The sequence below is a fragment of the Vulpes vulpes genome, chromosome 12 (genome assembly GCF_048418805.1).
Source record: "Vulpes vulpes isolate BD-2025 chromosome 12, VulVul3, whole genome shotgun sequence".
In the NCBI taxonomy this organism is placed as follows: Eukaryota; Metazoa; Chordata; class Mammalia; order Carnivora; family Canidae; genus Vulpes; species Vulpes vulpes.
The window spans coordinates 71,936,979-71,957,753 of NC_132791.1; the positions used below are offsets into that span (position 1 = coordinate 71,936,979).

Sequence of the window (20,775 nt, forward strand, 5' to 3'; positions counted from 1 at the left end):
TTGGTGGGCCAGGCCTGGAGAGGCAACAGGCAGGAGAGGCTGGCCAAGGGCAGAGGGAGGGACGTGCAGGCCCAATGGTCTGGGGAGAGCTCCAGGGGTGGAGACCCCAGTTCACCCTGGACATCTGCCCAAGGACTTCCTCAGAAGCTGCTGGTGCCAGGCCTCAGCTTCCTGTTGCTGGAGCAGGGGACTGGCTTGGAAAGGAGGCTGTCTAGGCCTCAGAGGAAACAAGAGTTTGGCCTAGAGGAGCTCCTGAAACGTGTGGAGACCCACAGACACACACACACGAGTGCCAACACGCTGGCAAGCACACAGGCCCCAAGAGACACTCGCTGCGAGTGCCCGCAGACACGCACGGTTCACATGGACAGGCCGGCACCATCCCTGGGAACCATAATGGAGACCACTTGTTGGGCCCTGGCCAGGCCACAGGCGGGCCAAAGGAGCTCTTCGGGGGAGCCCAGGAGCTTACAAAGCTCTCAGGCTGGGACCCAGGCTTGGGGACAGCAAGGAAGGAGGTCCAGAGGTCACATAACAGACATGCAGACACCCCTCCCCCTCAGGAGTGACCGGGCATCACAGTGGCCCAAGACCAATTGCAGGGCAGTTGCCCCCAAGATCCAGCTGCTGTCCCTCCCGCAGCCTGGCCTGCGCTTGTCTGTGGCCTGTGCTCTCTGCCACTGCTGACCAAAACCTACCTCCCCCCAGCCTGAGCCGAAAGGAGAAGTGGCCGTCTTACAAAGTGCCAAGGCTGCCTGGCTGGAGGGCTGTTCCGGGCCAGGTGGCCCCAGGGCTCCAGGACATCAGCTGCTCTCTCCTCCAAGCCTCACGGAGGCTCGATGTTCCTCAGGGTGGCCAGTGGCCATAAATGGCCCTCAGGAACCCTCTCCCCACCCTGAGTTCCCTTTCCTGGTATTCTAAGTTTCCAGAACGGCACCTCAGCATCTTGAGTTAGCCGTGGCTCACACAGTCGTCCTGTGTCCTATGCCCATCCGTCAGGCCCAGGAGGCGGGGAAACAGCTCTGTCCACACCACAGGATCTGAGAATGGGAAGACCTCTGGAAGAAGGGATGCTGGGCAGGCAGAAACAGTAGGTGATGGTTCTGCGGTCGGGGCCCTGGGAGAGGCTGGGTTCCATGATCCTGAACAGGCTGACCTACCCTGCCAGGCCAGCAAGGCCGCTTCAGGATGGCCCGTGTGCTGGGAGCCCAGGCAGCTGTGAGGCTGGCAGGCATTGGGTTTCCTGAGGGGAGCAGGGACTTGGCTGTGCGCCCACGTGGTCTGCATGCTTGGACTGCCCTGCATCGGAGTTACATGTTACATAACAGCCTGCTTGGGGAGTGGGGACACAGGTAAGTGGGTGTGTCTGGGGTGTGTGTGCGGGGGGGCTGGGAACCTTCTAGAATCCCTTAACCTGTGCCCAGATGAGAGATGACTGGGGCAAGGCAGGGCTTGGAAGGTACTCTGGGGGTGGATTTGAGAATGAACAGGACTTGATGATCCGTGGGAGGTGGTAACCGTGGATGGGGGTGTAGAGGGCTCAAGGAGGAGCCTCTGGTTTCCTGAGAACAAACCCAGGACATGAGGAAGTCTGGAGAGCCACCTGGGACGTGCTGAGGGCGTGGGCCTGGAGACACTGGGCCGACATGGGAGCCAGGCTTCCCCAAGGCTGCAGTGTGGATGCTTGGCTCGGCTAGCACTGGTGAGCACTGGACAAGGCACAGAAGAGGCAAGAATGACCCAGCAGGGGGCACCTGGGTGGCTCTGTCTGGTCAGTGTCTGACTCTGGTGTTGGCTCAGGTCATGATCCCAGGGTCTTGGGATCGAGCCCAGCATCGGGCTCCACTCTCAGAGCAGAGTGCTTGTCCCTCTCCTTCTGCTCCTCCCCCTGCTCACCCTCTCTCAGATAAACAAACAAATAAATAAAATCTTGAAGACACAAAGAATGACTGGGAGGAAGTGGCCGGTTGTCCCTAGCCCACAGCTCCGGCCAGTCCTGGTTTCCGCCCAGCCAGCCTGCTCAGGCTCCTGGGCTCTCACTGGTCCTGGTCACACCCCTTCCTCAGCTCCTCCAGAAGGGGCGGGGAGAGGGCCCGGCCTTCCTCTCCTGGGCCAGCCTCTCAAGTGAGCAGCCCAGGGCTGATAAGAGCTCCGCAGCTGTCTCGTCACACACCAGCCTGGGCCCACAGAGCCGCCAGCACCATGAAGGATGAGGTGGCCCTTCTGGCCACTGTCACTCTCCTGGGAGTCCTGCTGCAAGGTGAACAAGCTCCTGTTTGGGAGGTGGGGGAGGGACCCTGGGGAGATGCTGGGGGGCCCAGGACCGGGGAGGGGTGGACTGGAGCTGGGGCTGGAGCTTTTCTGGCCCCAGTGAAGGCTGAGAAGCTGGCACCAGCCTCAGGGCCAGGGAAAGCCCTGGAGGGAGGTCTGTGGGGTGAGCCGTGAAACCCTGGGCCAGGACCAGGGCTGAGAGGGGTGCCTGACTGAGGCGATAGCCAGCCAAATAGCAAAAGGGTCCTGAGGAACAACAGAGAGGCATGCCTTGTGTGAGCAAGGGGGTGGCATAAAGAACATTGGAAGGAGGGCAGGGGCTTCCGGGGAGCGGGTGGGGCATCCAAGGCCTTAGGCTATTGATTCTGTGATGGGAGGCCATTCTGGGATGGGAGGCGCCAGAATGAAAGGCTGACCTGCCAGTGGGGCAGCCATGGGGCCCAGGGCAGCCCTCTCCCACTATCCTCTTTCTGGGAATCCCAGCAGGACCCAGCTCTGCCCTCTTCAAAGGCATCCTCTCTATGCTGGGATCACATGGAGCTGGACAGGGTTGGAACCTGCGCCCTGCCCTACCTACTCCAGAAAAGTACCCGGATGGTATCCTTATGGACTGTCCCTAGAGGACACATTCTCAGGCTGGATATTCTTGCCCCTTGGGGCACCGTCACTCCACACTGTCTGGGCTAGGACAAGGCACAGCCTGGGAAGGGGCCCTTCGGTGGGAGGGGGGGCAGAGCAGACAGGCTGACTTGATCTGCTAGGCTAGCAAGCTTGGCTCTTAGCCCCTCCTCAGTAGCCACAGGGCCCCCTCTAGGTCCTACACTGATGCACTGTTCCACAGCGCACTCGGGAGTAGACAGGTCTTCAGAGGGCCTGGCATCAAGAGCCCCAGGGCCCCTGGACTTGCTGGAAGACAACTAGCACTGGGGCTGTGTGTGTGTGTGTGTGTGTGTTTGTGTATGTTCAAGGCCTGGCCTGAGGCCAAGAGAAGGGCACCTGTGCACTTAGATCCTCTGGGTTTAGCCCACTCTCCACATCCACCCAAACTGGAATGAAGGGAGACAGAGCCCCACAGGCCCAGGGTTGGACTAGAAGAGTCCCAGCAGCAACTGCCCTGGGGTAGGGGAGAGGATGTCTGTCAGATTTAGGTGGGGGTCCCAAACACCTGAACAGAGAAACTAAGGCAGGAGTCCATGCCACAGTTTGGAGGCACAGTGATCCTGGCCTGAAGTAGGATCAACACCCCCCCCACACACACACACACACTAGGCTCCGCAGGTGGGGACCAGGAACTGTACCCCACAGGGTGTGTGCTTTCTTGCATCTGGAAGGATGAAGCCAACTCTGCCCTCCAGCCCTGATGATGGGACCCTCAAAGTCCAGGTGTATATCTAAAGAGTGGGAGCTGGTTATTTGCCTGTGTTTTGCAAGTCAAAATCAAAGAGTTTCGGAGCAAAGTCCAGAGCTTGCAGGCCCCTCCCAAGTCCAGGTGTACCCGCGACACTCCTCCTCCCCCTGGGTGGGGAGGGGGCGTGGAGGTGGGGGAACGGCGCCTCCTGGCATCCCGGGCCGGCCCCCTGCCCTCCCCCTTGAGCATCTTGGATCCAAAAGCCCAGAAACAAGGGGTGGGGGCCGGAGGTCCCTCAGGTTGGACTTCACTTATTTTCCAGGAGGGCTTAAAGGGGAGTCGAGACAAGGTCAGCACGCAGAAAGGAGGAGAAAAGGTGGGACCTAGACGGGCGGCCCTGACTCCCGCCCATCCTCGCCCCCAGCCTACTTCTCCCTGCAGGTGATCTCGGCGCGCAGAGCCTTCCGCGTGTCGCCGCCACTTACCACCGGGCCGCCGGAGTTCGAGCGCGTCTACCGAGCCCAGTGAGGCGCGGGGAGGGCGCGGGGAGGGCGCGGGGAGGGCGCGGGCGGGCAGCGGCGGGGTCCCAGCCCCCTCCCCGCCGGCGCCCTCACACCGCCCGTTCCCACCGCAGAGTGAACTGCAGCGAGCACTTCCCACTGTTCCTCGCCACGCTCTGGGTCGCCGGCATCTTCTTCCACGAAGGTCTGGGCTCGGGGCAGACGCGCACCCATCCCGGGGCCGGGGCCGGGGCCCGGGCCGCGCCGGCCGGCTCACGTGGCCGCACCCACCCGCCTCCCGCAGGCACGGCGGCCCTGTGCGGGCTGGTCTACCTTTTCGCGCGCCTCCGCTACTTCCAGGGCTACGCGCGCTCGGCGCAGCAAAGGTGAGGACCCTGCTGGGGATCCGGGAGGTGGCGCGGCCCGGGAGACGAGGCTGGGGGCGGGCCTGGCGGGGCGGGGGCTGGCCGCGGCGGGCCTGGCGGGCCGGGGGCTGGGGGCGGGCCTGGCGGGCCGGGGGCTGGGGGCGGGCCTGGCGCGGCGGGGGCTGGCCGTGGTGGGCCCGGCGGGCCGGGGGCTGGGGGCAGGCCTGGCGGGGGCTGGGGGCGGGCCGCCGCCGCCCGCCGCCGCCCGCCCCGCCCCCGCTGAGCGCCGCCCGCAGGTTGACCCCGCTGTACGCGAGCGCGCGCGCGCTCTGGCTGCTGGTGGCGCTGGCGGCGCTCGGCCTGCTCGTCCACTTTCTGCCCCGCGCGCTGCGCGCCGCGCTCCTCGGACGGCTCGGGACGCTCCTGCCCAGGGCCTGAGACGGAGGACGCCGGGTCGGAGGAACCGGAGAAGAGCCGGAGCTTCCAAGAGGACAGGGGAGGGGTGCTCGTCCTATCCCAATGCCCTATTAAAGTGCCGGTGACCGAACCCCGTGCGCACTGTCCGGGTCGGAGGGGCCGCGCAGCCCTGGGCCGCGGCGGGCTGGTGGGCTTCCGGGCAATGGGCTTCCCGGGGGCGGGGCTGCGGGAGAGGGGCCTCTCGGCCCCGGGGACACACGCCCGGCCCGCCGCCGCCCTTTCCGCGGGGGCTCGCCCCGTGGCCCCTCCCTGCGCCCAGCAGCTCGTCGCCTGCCCCCACCTCTGAGGCCTGCCTCCTCACTGTCTTCCAGCTGCCCCTTCCTCGTCCCCTGTCTTTCACAGCTGGCATCAGGACGTTTTTGGTGCCTGGCGTTCAGCACGGTGTAATGTTCCGTCCAGTGTAGTCGGGACAGGCACTCTTGGGGAAGCGCCTGGCTGCCTTGGGGGCCCAGACGTGGGCAAGGCCTGCTGGCTGGGCAGAGTGTCCCAGAGGAGGTGATTTTTTTTTTAGCCAAGTCGGCAGAGGAGAGGAGCCTTCCAGGCAGGGCAGCCACTCTCGCACAGGTCCCAGGGTGGGCACAGGTCCCAGGGTGGGCGGGAAATCCTAAAATGTGTCAGAGCCCCTCGGGGCGCTGCAGAGGGTTGGCGACCTCTGATGAGGGCAGGGCCCGGACTCACAAAGTAGGAGGTCGGGGATGCCTTGGGTGTGGGAGGCAAAGGCTGGAACAGGCAGTTGGGGCGTGATGATAGGAGCTGGGGGGCACGCTTGGGGGGGCGGTCCTCAGTAAGCAGAGGCAGCTTTGGGTGCCCCGCCTCAGATTCCACACCGCCTGCACCTGCGAGTCACCCACCCAGCGGCCTGGGCCTTCTGGTAAATGAGGGCAAGGTGATGCAGAGCTGTGTGGAGGGCGGACGTGGCGGCGGGCATGGGTGGCACTGCCTGGCTCCTGGCCTCTGCCTGCAGCCACATCTCTCACACTTACTCTCTCCCAACACTTATGCTGGAGGCACGGACTTCATTAACCCTTTATTACAAGTCACACTCTTATAGAAGTATATGTGGACTTACGTGAAAAAATCAAATGTATCCAAGAATAAAAAACACAGCACATAAAGTAGTATATGCATTCCAGTGTTCGCGCCAGAGACAGTGGGCGCCCAGGAAAAAGCTCTTCTAAAAAGGCCTGGCTTGATAGCTCAAGCCTGCCAGGGATGTGAATGGTTCCAGGGCCGCAAGGGCCAGCCTCAGGCACAGTGTGGGGGGCGCCTGCCTCCTCCCGCGGCCGGGCGGGGGGTGGGTGGGGGGCAGCACCAGCTCCTGGGGCCTCCGGGCCAGCGGCGATCCCAGGCCTGCGGAGGAGCGGGGTGCCGGGCAGGAGCCCTTGGGCTGGCCCTCTGGGGGCAGCAGCGACGACATCCCAGGTCTCCCAGGGGGCTTCAGGGCCAGCCAAAGTGCACTCTCAGAAGCCCTCCACTTAGTCGGCCTTTTTCAGGAAGATCTAAAAGAGCAGGGCTTGGGGTCAGCAGAGGTCTCAGAGCCGAGCCACCATCTGGATACTGGGAAGGGTTCCTGGACGCCCCCCCCTCCCCATCCTGGCTTACCTCGCTCAGAATGACCCACACTGGGGAGTCTGTCTGGATGGAGAGGCGCAGTGCTTCCAGGGGGCCAAAGGCAGGGTCCACCTCGCCCTCTGCCACACCCTTATAGAAGGAGCCTGAGGGAGGGAGGGTAGCACTGAGCCACTGCCCCCAGACCAGGCTTGCCCTGCCTCCACTCCTCATGTCCCCCTGCCTGCCCCCCACTCACCTATCTGGAGGTAGCCATCAGGGCTCCGAGGGTACCGCAGGGTGGCTGAGCGGCCCTCCTGCAGGGCCTCCTTGTCTGACTGGGGGTTCTGGGGACAGAACAAAGCGCTGAAGCCGTGGCTGGGGGAGGGGCAGGCCTTCCTACACACCCGCGCCCTGCTACACTTACGTCAAAGGGCAGCACCTCCACAGAGGTGTTGAAGAGCTTGTCCTCTGGGTGCTCAATGTTTCCACTGCGGAAGAAGAACCTGCGGCCAGACAGGCCGGTGAGCTGCTGCAGGGCTGGGGCCCTGCCCTGGCACTGTCTAGCAGAGGAGAAGCCACACCTGGGCCAGGAGTGTAGCAGGTAGGCCCTGGGGTGCTCAGGGAGGCTGGGTAGGGCTCAGGGGGTGTGCAAGGGGACGGGAGTGCTGGCCGGCATCACACAGTTAACTGTGGGCACCACCTGACTTAGTGTTTACAAAGTACCTACCATCATGAAGCCCATTCTTCAGATAAGGACAGTGAGGTTAAGTGATTTGCTGGGGGTCAAAGAGGGCATGTGCAGGTCCAGAAATTGGTGGTGAGGCTTCTATCCTGGTGGCCACCCTGCCCCTCCCCCAAGGTGGACCTAGGGGGTGCCAGCACTGACCGCTCAAGGCGCAGCGGTTGGAAGAAGCGGAAGCGGATGAAGTCCCCTGCGGCAGGCGTAAAGGCCCAGAAGAAATCCTCACGTAGGTAGGCCTTCTCCAGGGTGAAGTGCTGGTATGTCTTGAGGCTTGTGCTCACCTCGGCCGGTGGGTTCACGTGCTCCTTCCTCAGTGCCTGCTTCCCAAAGTCCTTGTCCTGTGGCCAAGGAGATACAGCAGAGCTGGAGAGGGCCTCCCCAGACTTGCGCTGTCCACTCCCCCCCCCCCGGCACCCCACCGCAGCCCCAGCTCTGCCCACACCCAGCCAGGCCCAAGCGTAGTATAGCCCACCTTCAGTTTCTGGATCTTGCCCGCCAGCGAGGAGTGCGTGCCCACGTGCTGGAAGAGGGAAGGCTTGAAGCGGATCCGCAGGTTGGCCTTCTGCCGGTCACAGTGCTTCTGCAGAGAGATTGTGACAGCCTAGGGCTCAGCTAGGCTGCTCTGCTGTCCCCTTATGTCAGGTGCCACATGGACACTGACATGGTCCATGCTGGAGGCTGCGTGCCCCCCCACCCTTTGTGCAGCCCAGGCTCACCGCATCCTTCTCGGGGTTGCAGACCTTCACCCACAGAATATGGTCCAGGAGCCAGTCAATGGGCTTGTCCCGGTAGAACATGAGGATGAATTCCACAATCAGGCTCAGGTCCAACGACTTAAACATCTTCCCTGGGGGTGGGAAAGGGTGCTGGGTGGGCAGCTCTACCCTGTCCTACTGCTTCTTAATCTCTGGGGGCCAGGGCTGGGGTCACCAGGGAGGCTCCCAGTGCAAGCCCTACAGCCAGCCACAGGCAGGTGCAGACACAAGGGTACAGAAGGAGGTGGTGAGCCCTGACATCTGGAAGCCAAGGGCAGCTGGACTGAGGAGCCCCGGTCAGGTCAGGGGCGTGGGGTGCTGGGTGGTGGGGTGGGGGGTGGCGTACCAATGAAGCCCAGCTGGGAGAACTCCAGGATCATCCAGTCCTCCGAGGGCTGCTGGAGAGCGAAGGTCTTCATGGTGCTCAGGTAGTTGGGCCTGGCTACAATGTCATCCTCCAGCTGCACAGTGTGGGGTAGAAGGGGGCCTGGACTCAGCATGGGCACAGGGGTGTGGTACGGCAGGGCTTACCACCAGCCCCAGCCAGGGTCCAGGTCTCTGGGGGGCAAGGCAAGGTCTCAGTGCTGACCTGCACGTAGTAGATGCCTTTGGACTGTGCGTACATCATGAGGAAGCAGTAATCGAGGTTCTGTTTGGTCCTCCACCTGTGGACCAGGGGCAGGGGCTCATGGGCTCGTACCCTTCCACCTCCAGTGTGGCTACCACAGAGGCCACGGATTGGGTTGGCCTCCCACCCCAACCCCATGCGGGGGTCCTCCGGTGGAGACATGGAGGTACTGCAAGGAAATGCCTGCGACTCAGGCACCAGCCAACCAGGTTCTCCACTTTGGTGGGCAGGTTGCAGAGGGTGACACCTGGTCGGGTGTGGTGCTCCTACCTGACTCTCTCCTTGGGGTCCCCAAAGGACTCTCGGAGGCGGGAGAAGTCAGGGTAGAAGTGGGGGTCAGGGGAGATGACCTCCAGGAGCCCGGAATGGATCTCCGTGGGGAACCTGGGAACGGGGAAGGCCAGTGGGTGTGCAGCCTCCTTGCACTACAGCTGGGGCAGGGCTGAGCTAGACAGAGCCTGTCCCTTTGGTAAGGCCCTCTGGGCAGCTATCACACAACACTGTGCCCACCCTGCTGAGGCACAGACGCTCCAGAAAGCTGGGCTGCCTCTACGCACCCACCCATTTTCAGCAAAGATGGGAAGCACCCTTTCCCACATTGGGAAGGCAGCATCACATAGGAGGAACCGGCACTTGCCTGCCCCACTAGCGAAGCCCCTCCCCCACCAGCTTTGGGGTGTGTGTGTGCCAGTACTCACAAGGCTTTGATGTTCTCTGTCACCACCGAGGTATACTGTGGGTCAGTCTGTGGGGAGACCAAGTGCCCTCCCTAAGCCTGGCTGTCACCCCCATTCGGCCTGGAAGAAGGGGCTGAGGGGATGGGTGCGGGCTCCAGAGGACACCGTGCACTGCGGGCCCTGGGGTGGGGTGGCCGAGGTAGCTGGCGTTTCCACCGGGGGACGCTGAATGGGACTTTCTCTCTAACTTGTCTTAAATTTGTGAATGAAACTGACAACTGAACTTTGAGGTTTTTTTTCCCCTCCAGAGTGCTACTCTGTTGTCCTTTCTCTTTCTTGCTAGTTTTGTTCCGCGGTTCTCTGCAGGCTCTGACCTCTCCCCACCCCCTCCAGCCCCCGCGCCCCAGGCCACTCGCCTCGGCGATCAGCACCACGATGACCGAGTCCTCCTTCTCCTGCGGGCTCAGCTCCGAGATGAGCGAGTGCAGCGTGTCTGTCAGGTACGAGTGCACCTCGCGCCGCACACTGGGGATGCCCATCACTACGGACACTGCGGGGGGGGGGGGGGCGGAGAGCCCGTACTGCAGGACGCCGGGCCCGCCCCCACCCCCTCCCCCGCCCCCGGCCGGGCCCGCCCCCGCCCCCGCCCGGCCCGCCCCTACCTCCGGTGCGGCCCTGGCCCACACGCACGGCGGGCTGCAGACTGCTTTCCTTGGCCAGCAGGTGCGGCAGGTGGTGGAAGACGGTGGGCAGGTGCAGCACGTGCTTGTGGGAGACGTTCCACGGCTTCAGCCTGGGATCCTCTGGGGTGGGGGCCCAGGAGGGACGCGTCAGAGCGGTCGGCCGCCGTGGGCCCCGCCTTCCCTGCCCGGGGGCGGCGCCAGCGCTCACCTGTGAGGCGGCCCCAGGTGCGATTGCCCTCCCCCTCTCGCAGCGCCTGCCTCTCCGACACGGCCCTCTTGATCTCGTCCAGCACCAGGTTGAGCTCCTTGGAGCGCTTGAGGCTCTCCTGCTCGGCCGCATGCAGCCGGTCACGCAGCGCCAGGAACTCCCGCTGGTACACGTCCACCACGTCGCCTGCGGGTGGTTCGTTCGCACGCTGTCACCAGGGGGCAGCCGAGCATTGCCCTACTGTCCCTTGAGTGTGCCAGCGGCACATTCTTGTGCCCATCTGTGCGATAGCCTATCTACATCTGTTCTTGTGCCTGCCCACATGCCAGCTAAGGGTGTGGGGGTGGTGGTGAGAGGTGGGTAGTGTACATAGGGTCAGTCTAAAGTCACAGTGACACCCGGGGGAGGGGGTAACTCTCCCCCTATCCTGTTCACCTTTGAGAAGACTTCTGGGGGAGGGCTACAGGATCACTTCCCGCCCCAAGTGGGGGAATCCTTAGACTGAATCTTTACCCAGTGGCTTCCAAAGACCCCTCTTGCTTCTTTCTGCTGTTTCTGCTCCTCCCAGGAGGTTGGATACCCAAGGTCCCAACCAGGGCAGGACCCAGCCCTTGCTCAAGAGGGTTCTTAGATCCCTGCTTTCAGCCTCTACCCTTTGCTCCCCACCCATGTTCACAGAGGGCCCTGGGAATAACCCTCTCTGGAGGCTCTCATCCTGTCCTCCAAGTAGGACTGGGCCCCAGTGCCTATTCTGCTCTGGATTTTTGGTCTCACGGGCTGGCTGCTGTGGTTATGGCCTCCCAGTGCTCTGATGAGCAGATGAAACTGAGCAACTAGTCCCTGGTCATTCAGTGTGAGTCAGCAGTAGAGAGGGAACATGGCTCTGCTTGCAGACCTGCTCCTCCAGAGACCTGTATGCAAGCGCCTCCTGGAAGGGTCTGTGCACCATCCCAGGAGGACTGGTGTTAGAACCTCCAGATGGGCCCCAGCTGTGGGCATTAGGGGTGCAGGCAGGCCAGGAGCAGCACCAAGGTAGGGCTTCCTGACAGTGCTCAGGGATCCCCAGGGTGCCAAACACCTGGCTCCTCTGGTCTGGCAGGAACCAGTGAGCAAGGAGACAAACAACATCCCCTCCCCTGCAGCCTATGCAGCTGGGTCACACGGGGCTGTGCACTTAAGGACCCTTCTAATCTTGCTTCTGCTCTACTTGCCATCCCAGACAACTGCTGGCTTTGCAGGGGCTGTCTCTTCTGCCTGGGAGCCCCCTTTCTCTTCTGGGTCTAATGAAAACCCACATGGCCTTCAAGGCTGTTTCAAAGTCTAGTTTTTAAGGCTAGAAAACCTTCCGGAACTCCCCTCTCATCTCAAGGCAGCTCTTCTGTTCCCTGATTCCCTGGTGGGGTCCCAGCCCTCAGAATGCCCTGGGACAGTGCTGCCACCAAAGGTCATGACCAAGGCAAAGTTCTGTCATTTCAGGATTACATTCCCCCTTAAGCTGCAGGGGCAGAGGTCTAAGTGCTAAATCCTAGAGGAAGAGGAAGAGGTGGGGGGTTGGGGAGGGGTGGGGAGGTGAGCCAAGTAAACCCTCCCTAAGACACTCCATACTCTTCTGCTGGCCCCACAGGGACAGCCCTGCGGGCGGAGGGAGGGGAGAGTTGGGTTACAAGATCTGTGAGGCTCTGCGCTGCTGGGTTCAGTGGCCAGGTTACCCTGGAAACCTGACCCCTTGAACAGGAGCCAGCCACCCCAACAAACACTCTCCCACCCCAGCCCAGAGTTGGGGCCGCCCCACAGGGAACAGAGACTGGAGGTGCCGAGGCCCCCAGGAGGGAGTTCAGAGCTGCTCTGTTTCATGGGGGAGGCTGGAGGCCCCACTCCTCTCTGACTGCAGCCCCACCCTGGCCTTCTCTGTTATGTAGGCTGAGCTCTGTTTAACCTGCACCTACCTGGGCAACAAGCCAGGTGGGCAGCAGTGAGCACCTGAGTCTCCCTTGGCCACCGAGGCCTGGGCACAGCCGGCTTCCTACCATGGCCGCCGTTCCTAGGGGCCTCCCGCTACCCAGGGTCGGAGCTTCCTCTGTTTACCAGGAGGTGATAGGCCCTGGCTCCCTGCCCACACCAACTCTAATGTCACTTCCCTCAACACTGCAGGCCCTGTTCCTCAGCAGCCCACCCCTACTCCCACCCTGCCTGCAAGGTCCCTGGCCTGACCATTGTCCTTGACTTCTCTGGTCCTGGGTCCCCTCTGTCCTTGCCTGTCAAAGACAGAAACTCAAGCTCTGTGTCTGCCTTCCAGTGGGCTCAGCCTTATGTGCCTGGGCTCTGCCAAGGCTTTTTGGGCTGGGTGGCTGACGTGCTGAACAGGCTGGGGGGGATGCACAGCTCAAGGGATGGGAGGGGCAAAAGCCTAGGGAGCCCCTGGCCTCTGGGAGGGCAGGAAAGAAGTTCCTGGCAGCAAGGGCCGAGGGCACTTTGACCTCTCCTTCCCTCTCTACCTTCCTAGCCCAGGGAAGGAGGGTGGAGGGCCTGGCCCAGGTGCAGCTGGCCCTGGAGAAGGACTGGGCTGTGGCCCCGATCGTGGCACCTCTCTCACCACTCCCCCCACCCGAAGGTAGGCAGAGTAATCAGGACACCTGAGGCCCACGGACTGCAGTCATCTCCCTGGTTCCCTCTTGATTGAAAAAACAGACTCACAGAGCCAAGCTGGGCACAGACCATGTGCCAGGTACCTAAGGAAGGGGAAAGGGGCTCAGAGGGGTCCAGGCAGGTGCCCGGTCCAGTGAAGGTATGGGGTGAACCTGTAGGCAGGATGGGGGTTCAGAGAGGGGTAGGTGTTCCTTTTCTCTCCAGACCTTACCACCACCCCACATCTGTGTTTGCTGGACTCCAGGCTGCCGGGCTGTGGGGGAGGGTGGAGGCTGGCCGGCCCCACGGTCTGCTGTTCTCTCTGGGGATGGGGATGGGTCTTCAGCAGGTGCTTGGCTGAGGGCTACAGTCGGAGCACTAGTGGAGCTGTTGCACAGGTCTGGTTAAGGCTGGATATGAAAGTGGGCCCCAAACCTGGGTCCTGGGTCCAGCTTGCCAAGGCCTATATGTCCTTTCTGGTCCTTGGCCCTGGGCTTCTGGGAAGCCACCTGCTCCTGCTGTCTGCTTCCTCTTTGGCTCCCAGCCCACCTTTCTTACAGATCTGAATTCCTCTGCCCTTCCCCTAAGTACTGGTGCCTGCACCGACCCTCGCCTAGACCCCACACCCACTGTGGCTGGAAGCTGGGGTCAAGTCTGGCCTCAGACTGGCTCAGTCTGGCTTTCCCACACACATTTGTCTACATGCACAAATGAGAAAGGTTTGCCTAAGAGCCCAGAGTCAGGCCTTTCAGGAGGCCTCCAAAGACCTGACTTTACTGGGGTCTCCTAAAACACTGATAGCTCTTGACAAGGAAGTGCCATGCCACCCCCTCGCCATGGCTCACAGGCTCTTAGGCTTCTGTGAGGACCCCTGCAACCAAGCCCTGCGCCTCTTTGGTGGGGGGTGCTCTTCCACTCCCCAGGCCCTTGCAGTGCCAGCCTCCTGGATGACCCCCCTCAGAGACAGGGAGCCTCCGAGGCTCCCAGCTGGAGCCTCTGGTACCCACCCTCCCTCTGCTGCTCCTGGAGATCAGTTCCCTGTGGCCAGCCAGGCTCCCAAAGAAGGGGTTGTGGTGAGGGTCCCTGCACTGCAACTCTTGATGTCAAGCTGAGGACACGTGGCTGTTGTAGGAGGCACACAGGAACCACAGTGGCCTGGCTGAGGACAGGGTGCAAGGGCTCATCACCCACCCACAAGCAGACTGGCGTGCCATAGCCCATTAGATCTAGCCCCACCTTGGCCTCCATGCCAGTCTGCTTACAGGGCTACTCTCCCAAAAGTCCAAAATGCCATCCTCCTGGTGACACACCCACATCCAGAGAACTCTGCCCAGGTGACACACCCTACTCACAGACCCACAGAGAACTCTGGCCCAGCCATGCACTTCCTGTGCCAAGCCCTAGGGATCTCCCCTCAGGGCCTCTGGAGCCCTAAGACCCCAACCCAAACAGGTTGGTAGACTGCAGCAGGCTGGGCTGGTCAGGCAGGAGACAGGTGGGGGCTGTTGGGGCTTGGAGGGTCCAGAAGATTCCAGATCCCTCCTCAGTCTTTCCTTCTCCAGCTCCATTTAGCATGGGGTTGGGGATAAGGGAAGCAGGAGGTAGGAGGGAGGCAGAGGGTCAGCTGGCCTCAGCCTGATCCTGCATAGACCTCCTGCAGGAAGGCCAGGAGGCAGGAAGGAAGCAGCTCTTCCCGGAGGCTCTTATGCTACATGTAGGCCAGTGGACAAGGCCTGTGAGGGCCTCCTCACCCTCCACCAGGGCCCCACTCAGCCCCAGCCATCCCAACCAACCCCAAGCAACTCCAGCCAGGGCTGTGGCCTGCCCCACCCCTGCCCCAAGTGTGCTGACCAAGCTCAGAGGGCTTTGGGGGTGGACTGGCCAGCCTACCCAAACTTCAGGTGGGGGGTGGAGTTTGATGGGACCACACAAAATAAGTTATCTGGGAGCCGGGGCTGCGCTGGCCACTCATGAGGCTCATCAGAGGAAGGCTTCTCCAGCACCCAGGTCCTGGCAGAGGAATCCTGGGGCCAGATGTCCTGGAGGAGGGCTGCGGAGGCCCAGGGAGCCGTCGGGTGGGGCTGGGGTGGAGAGGTGGGTGGGTTGGGGAGTGCTGCCTGGACTGGCTGTCCCCCGCACACCCGTTTCAGGAACGCTGTACCTGCTCCTCTCCAGGTGCCTGGAGAAGGTACCCCTGGGGACCACCTGGCCACAGCCATCTCGTGACCTTGTGTCTCTGTCCCTCTCTGTAAACTCAAGGTCCCCCAGCTGAGCAGCGGGAGAGCCCGGCCCCAGCGTCGGGCGCGACCGTAGTCCCGGAGGCGGGTCCCGGGTCCCGAGCGTCCCGCTGGGCCCCCGCTGCCGGCTCGGCTCGGCTCGGCTCGGCCCGGCTCGGCCCGGCTCGGCCCGGCGGCCCGGCCCAGGCCGGGGGAGAACGTCGCGGTTCCCGCAGCAAACAAGTGGGGGCGAGGATGGGAGGGGCGTCCTCCGGCGCGCCCGGGCGGGGAAGGGGCGCCTGCGTCGGCTTCCGGCCGCCTCCCGCGGCCGCCGGCGGACCCCGCTCCGGCCGCTGGCGCCAGGTGAGCCCAGGTGTGGACGCGGCGCGGGCCGGGGGGAGGGGCGCGCTCACCTTTCTGGCCGCTGAGCGCCGCGTACCAGGAGAGCGAGAGGAAGGCGCACAGGCAGAAGAGCAGCAGCGTCAGGAAGGTGCCATTGCGGAGCCTCATCTCCTCGGGTGCGCGGCGGGCGCCGGCGGGGCCGAGGCCGCATGGCCCGGGGAACCGGGGCCGGGGCGCGGGGACCGGGAGGCGGCGGGGGCCCCGGCCCCGGGGCGGGGAGGAGCTGGGGGCCCGGGGCCGGGCGGGGGCGCGGGGCTGGCGGCGCGGGCGGGGGCGCGGGGCAGGCGGCGCGGGCGGCCGCGGCGGGGCGGCGGGGCGGCGGGGCCGGGCCGGGCTGGGCCGGGCTGGGCCGGGCTGGGCCGGGCTGGGCTGGGCGGCGAGAGCCGCGGCCCGGCCTGGATCCGGGGCCGCCGCGGAGTCGGCAACGCAGGGCGGGGCGGCCCGGATTTAAAGGGGCCGCGTCACCCGCTGCCTCCACCAGCGCCGCGAGGGGGCGGGGCGCGGCCCGGGCACCGTGGCCCCCGCGTGGGCTCGCGCGTCGGGGGGCCTCGGCGAGCGCGGGAGGGCTGTGGTGAGGCGGCCCCTCCCCACCCCGGACCCCGGCTTCTCAGCCTCTTCATCAGGACCCCCCTCCCCCTCCCCCTCCCCCTCCTCCTCCACCTCCGGCGGGGACCCTGCTCCAGCGCTCGCCGGGACCCTCAGGCCCCGCCCGCAGGCCTAGGCCGGGCGGGGGGGCAGGTGCGGCGGGGGCTGGCGGTGCCTCGACGGGGGAGGCCGGCCCCGGCGGCCCCCCGCCTGCCCCCGCCTGCCCCCGCCTGCCCCCACCTGCCCCCCGCCGGCCCCCCGCCTGCCCCCCGCCGGCCCCCGCCTGCCCCCCGCCTGCCCCCCGCCGGCCCCCGCCTGCCCCCCGCCTGCCCCCCGCCTGCCCCCCGCCTGCCCCCCGCCTGCCCCCCGCCGGCCCCCCGCCGGCCCCCGCCTGCCCCCCGCCTGCCCCCCGCCTGCCCCCCGCCGGCCCCCGCCTGCCCCCCGCCTGCCCCCCGCCTGCCCCCACCTGCCCCCCGCCTGCCCCCCGCCTGCCCCCGCCGGCCCCCCGCCTGCCCCCGCCGGCCCCCCGCCTGCCCCCCGCCTGCCCCAACCTGCCCCCCGCCGGCCCCCGCCTGCCCCCCACCTGCCCCCCGCCTGCCCCCCGCCGGCCCCCGCCTGCCCCCACCTGGCCCCCGCCTGCCCCCCGCCGGCCCCCGCCTGCCCCCACCTGCCCCCCGCCTGCCCCCACCTGCCCCCCGCCTGCCCCCCGCCGGCCCCCGCCTGCCCCCCGCCTGCCCCCCGCCTGCCCCCCGCCGGCCCCCCGCCGGCCCCCCGCCGGCCCCCGCCTGCCCCCCGCCGGCCCCCCGCCGGCCCCCGCCTGCCCCCCGCCTGCCCCCCGCCTGCCCCCCGCCGGCCCCCGCCGGCCCCCCGCCTGCCCCCGCCGGCCCCCCGCCTGCCCCCCGCCTGCCCCAACCTGCCCCCCGCCGGCCCCCGCCTGCCCCCCACCTGCCCCCCGCCTGCCCCCCGCCGGCCCCCGCCTGGCCCCCGCCTGCCCCCCGCCGGCCCCCACCTGCCCCCCGCCTGCCCCCACCTGCCCCCCGCCTGCCCCCCGCCGGCCCCCGCCTGCCCCCCGCCTGCCCCCCGCCTGCCCCCCGCCGGCCCCCGCCTGCCCCCCGCCTGCCCCCCGCCGGCCCCCGCCGGCCCCCCGCCTGCCCCCGCCGGCCCCCCGCCTGCCCCCCGCCTGCCCCAACCTGCCCCCCGCCGGCCCCCGCCTGCCCCCCACCTGCCCCCCGCCTGCCCCCCGCCGGCCCCCGCCTGCCCCCACCTGCCCCCCGCCTGCCCCCCGCCGGCCCCCGCCTGCCCCCACCTGCCCCCCGCCTGCCCCCACCTGCCCCCCGCCTGCCCCCCGCCGGCCCCCACCTGCCCCCCGCCGGCCCCCGCCTGCCCCCCGCCGGCCCCCCGCCGGCCCCCACCTGCCCCCCGCCGGCCCCCGCCGGCCCCCCGCCGCCCCCCGCCCGGCGCTTCCGCTTCCTGGGCTAGCTTGCAGTCGGCGGGTGAAGGTGCGCTGGCTCGGGAGGCGCCCCTGCCGCGGGGTACGGACAGCGGGTCGTTTTCAGGAGCCAAAGGGCCGCTGCGACGTGGTGTGGGGCACAGTGACCGGTCCAGAGCGGGGCTGGCTGCCGGGGTGATGGCGCTGGGGGGCGGGAGGCAGGGGCACCCCGGACGGCGCGCTTCTCCCCTCACCGCGGGGCGCTGACGCCTCGGTTCTTTCCCCAGCCCTCTGCGGAACCGACGGGGTCCGAACAATAAAGGGATTCATCCCGAGGGTCAGGGCAGACCTTTGGGGAGCGCCCTTGCGGGGTTCCTGAGTCCCGGCTCCGGGCCCTGCCTGCAAGCTCCGGGCCCTGGGGGAGGCTGGGGCCGGGGAGAGGTTTCTGACTGGAAGTCACTGGGGGTTTCAGTTCCAGCCCAGGTCCACACCTGGGGATAGGCTGTGCTCCCAGGAGCACGGTAGGGTCTGGGCATCAGCGTCTGCGGGGGTATTTGTGCCAGGGGCAGGTGAGGCAGGGCCCCTGGCTGCTTCAGGACTTCATCCTGGGGCCTGATGGAATGACCGGCCTCCATTCTCCCGCAGGCGGGAATCCAACACTGACACAGGTACCACTCACTCTCTCTCTCTCTTTAAAAGATTTAATTAATTAATTAATTATGAGACACAACAGAGAGAGGCAGAGACACAGGCAGAGGGAGAAGCAGGCTCCCTGCAGGGAGCCCAGGATCAGGATCTGAGCCCAAGGCAGACACCTGAACACTGAGCCACCCAGGCGCCCTAACCACTCTCTCTACTTGGAATGAACTTTATTATTTTAAAAGTTTTCTTTTAGAGAGGGGGAAGAAGGGGCAGAGGGAGAGGGAGAGAATCTCAAGCAGAGTCCTCCCGGAGTCTAGAGCCCAACTCCTGGGGGGAGAAGGGGTTGATCCCAGGATGCTGAGATCATGACCTGAGCCCAAACCAAGAGTCTTTCACTTAACCTACTGAGCCACCAATCCACCCCCTAATGAACTTTATGAACTGACACCAGGCCTTGTTGAAGTGTTCTGAAGGAAACTTATGTTCCTGTGTATTCCTTTACAAGACATCTTCTGTTTGTGGCCAGAGATGATGGTTTTTCATCTGGACTGTGATACAGAGGGTTTACATTTTTTTCATTTTACATGTGTCTGTAAGCTTAAAAGTGAGTTAAGGAAAACTATAAAAGCAATAAAAATTAAAGAGATGGCTTGTCTGCGACAGAAGTTTAGGAAACTTATCCGAGTCCCCTCCCACCGGTGCTCTGGCTTTGCAGATGGAGGAACTGGAATTAAGGAGGCCCTGGATGGCGGCAGAATCCTGAAGATTGCAAGGCCTCTATCAGGAATGGGACTATCCAGACCACGGTGGGGGGCCTTGGGAAGTGTGAGATCTGGAGTGAAGGGGAGCAGAGACTGCCTGGAGGGTGTAGGCTGGACAGGGCCACACACCCAAGCAGATGGCTGTGGCTAGGCAGCCATGGGGTCCAGCCATTGCCCTTTGAGGGCAATCTCTCCAGACCCCCCAGCCAAGCTGCCCTCTGTACCTCCTCCCCACTGTCCCATCAGAACCTCAGGAGGGGGTCCTCTGGGACACATACTCATTCAGGGGCAGAGTGGGCACCCACCCATGCCCGAATGTCCTGCCAGGATTGTGCTTTGAGGAAGAGAAATCCCCAAGGAAAGCTGGTGCTGCCCCCAGAAGGGGGCTGGAAGTGGGGCTCTTTTCATATGGAAAGAGCAGAAGCCTAAGGGGCCTGCAGAAGTGACAGTCTGGGGTAGGGGGGGCCCCAGTTCCTTAATTCCTGCATTTATTGGTTCCTTCATTCCACCCACTGTTGTTGAGGAGGGGGGGCTTGGTCCTCCTGAGTGGGGGCTTTGGCCTGACCCTCAGAGTAGCTGCTGCACCCCCAGTTTTATCCTCTGGAACAGGGACAGTGGCTGCTGGGCACCTGTGCAGTTTTTCAAAGCTCTTTAGTTCTTCATGGACTGTCTGCAGCCAGACCCCCTCCAGGCCCTTTTAGGCCTAGCGATAGCACCTGCTCACCCAAGGGTTCAGCTTCTTTGCTTGGGGACAGCAAGAAACTCTGATCCCCACCCAGGATAGAGCATGGAGCCAATGGGCCTTCTCCCCAGACCCATTGGGCGTTTCTTCCTTTGTTCTTGCTTCCTACAGAATGAAAATGTCCTCGTGTTGGGATCACAGCCCTCAGCCCACTTTACCTTCCTGGAGATTTTCTGGGATGGCCCTTGGTGGTGGTTGGTCCTTTCATCCTTTACTGGGCTGCTGCTGCTGCTTTCTCTCTTTCTCTCTCTCTCTCTATTTAAGATTTTATTTATTTATTTTAGAGAGAGAGAGAGCACAAGCAGCGGGGAGAGGCAGAGGGAGAGGGAAAAGCAAGTTCCGAGCTGAGCAGGGAGCCCAATGTGGGGCTTGATCCCAGGACCCCGGGATCATGACCTGAGCCAAAGGCTGACACTTAACCGACTGAGCCACTCAGGTCCCGCTTTACTGGGCTTCTTAACCTGTGGTCAGCGACTCAGAATTGGAGAGGTCTAGGAGTTAAGATGAGAAAGGAAAAAAAAAATTCATCTTTATTTTTACTAATCTGTAACTGAAACTTGGCAGTTCCTTCAATTATGAACAGAGGCAGCAAAGTCCAGCAGAGTTAGTGATACTTGTCACCATCACACAGAAACCACAAGGATTTTCATGCTACAGCATTGCAAACACCTCCAAATAGCAGTGACATGCTTCTACTTGGTGATTCTGGTGTTTATTAGTCCTGCCTCTCTATATTATAATTGAGTGAGTTAATAAAGAACCACAGGTGGGGTGCTGGCTCAGTTGGTAGAGCATGCAACGCTTTTATTTTTTTTTTTTAAGATTTTATTTATTTACTTATTCATGAGAGACATAGAGAGGCAGAGACACAGACAGAGGGAGAAGCAGGCTCCCTGTAGGGAGCCCTATGTGGGACTTGATCCTGGAACCCCGGGTTCATGACCTGAGGCAAAGGCAGATGGTCAACCACAAAGCCACCCAGGTGCCCCTAGAACATGTAACTCTTGATCTCAGGGTCATGAGTTCAAGCCCCACACTGGGCGTAGGCTTACTTAAAAAAAAAAAAAAAGGATTACAGGGGCTTGTTGCAAATTTATGTTTTTTTGTGTTTGTTTTTTATATATTTATTTTTTTATAGATTTTTAAAAAAATTTTTATTTATTTATGA

General features: G+C 63.7%; 3 protein-coding genes across 8 annotated transcripts in view; 2 read left to right on the forward strand and 1 right to left on the reverse strand.

Moving 5' to 3' along the window:
- The first annotated feature begins 789 nt into the window (after positions 1-789).
- On the forward strand, positions 790-5,031 carry LTC4S (leukotriene C4 synthase). Of its 3 annotated transcripts, none has more exons than XM_072731869.1 (5): positions 790-1,090; positions 1,169-2,260; positions 4,044-4,143; positions 4,254-4,505; positions 4,781-5,031. In XM_072731869.1, exons 2-5 carry the CDS (start codon positions 2,203-2,205, stop codon positions 4,920-4,922), a joined length of 552 nt encoding a protein of 183 aa, XP_072587970.1. In that variant the 5' UTR covers positions 790-1,090; positions 1,169-2,202; the 3' UTR covers positions 4,923-5,031. The 3 variants fall into 3 exon arrangements, with proteins under 3 accessions (XP_072587970.1, XP_025871120.1, XP_025871121.1); XM_026015336.2 differs by having other exon boundaries at positions 799-2,260; positions 4,254-4,324; positions 4,424-4,505; XM_026015335.2 differs by having other exon boundaries at positions 790-2,260.
- The window catches only part of SQSTM1 (sequestosome 1), a 35,585-nt gene continuing 19,548 nt past the window's right edge, over positions 4,739-20,775 (forward strand). For both annotated transcript variants that reach the window (XM_072731862.1, XM_072731863.1), the window contains exon 1: positions 4,739-4,746. The gene's annotated coding sequence lies outside the window, so the exon portion shown is untranslated. The remainder of the gene's footprint in view (positions 4,747-20,775) is intronic.
- On the reverse strand, positions 5,976-15,925 carry MGAT4B (alpha-1,3-mannosyl-glycoprotein 4-beta-N-acetylglucosaminyltransferase B). 3 transcript variants are annotated; one of them, XM_072731860.1, is made up of 16 exons: positions 15,460-15,925; positions 12,839-12,934; positions 10,206-10,391; positions 9,977-10,117; positions 9,731-9,864; positions 9,336-9,382; positions 8,908-9,021; positions 8,599-8,674; positions 8,356-8,470; positions 7,971-8,101; positions 7,727-7,834; positions 7,399-7,592; positions 6,937-7,015; positions 6,769-6,856; positions 6,564-6,676; positions 5,976-6,460 (listed from the first exon to the last, which is right to left on the reverse strand). In XM_072731860.1, exons 1-16 carry the CDS (start codon positions 15,554-15,556, stop codon positions 6,437-6,439), a joined length of 1,743 nt encoding a protein of 580 aa, XP_072587961.1. In that variant the 5' UTR covers positions 15,557-15,925; the 3' UTR covers positions 5,976-6,436. The 3 variants fall into 3 exon arrangements, with proteins under 3 accessions (XP_072587961.1, XP_072587962.1, XP_072587960.1); XM_072731861.1 differs by lacking the exon at positions 12,839-12,934 and having other exon boundaries at positions 15,460-15,912; XM_072731859.1 differs by lacking the exons at positions 12,839-12,934; positions 15,460-15,925 and adding an exon at positions 13,838-14,223.

Coding starts and splice junctions, on each gene's coding strand:
- MGAT4B (XM_072731859.1), bottom strand. CDS start 14,078: ATGGAGGCCAAGGTGGGGCTAGATCTAATGGGCTATGGCACGCCAGTC. Junction 9,022..9,335: donor ACAGAGAACATCAAAGCCTT/GTGAGTACTGGC, acceptor CCCCGTTCCCAG/GTTCCCCACGGAGATCCATT. Junction 7,593..7,726: donor GCAAGATCCAGAAACTGAAG/GTGGGCTATACT, acceptor CCTTGGCCACAG/GACAAGGACTTTGGGAAGCA.
- LTC4S (XM_026015335.2), top strand. CDS start 2,203: ATGAAGGATGAGGTGGCCCTTCTGGCCACTGTCACTCTCCTGGGAGTC. Junction 2,261..4,043: donor CCTGGGAGTCCTGCTGCAAG/GTGAACAAGCTC, acceptor CCTCGCCCCCAG/CCTACTTCTCCCTGCAGGTG. Junction 4,144..4,253: donor GAGCGCGTCTACCGAGCCCA/GTGAGGCGCGGG, acceptor TTCCCACCGCAG/AGTGAACTGCAGCGAGCACT.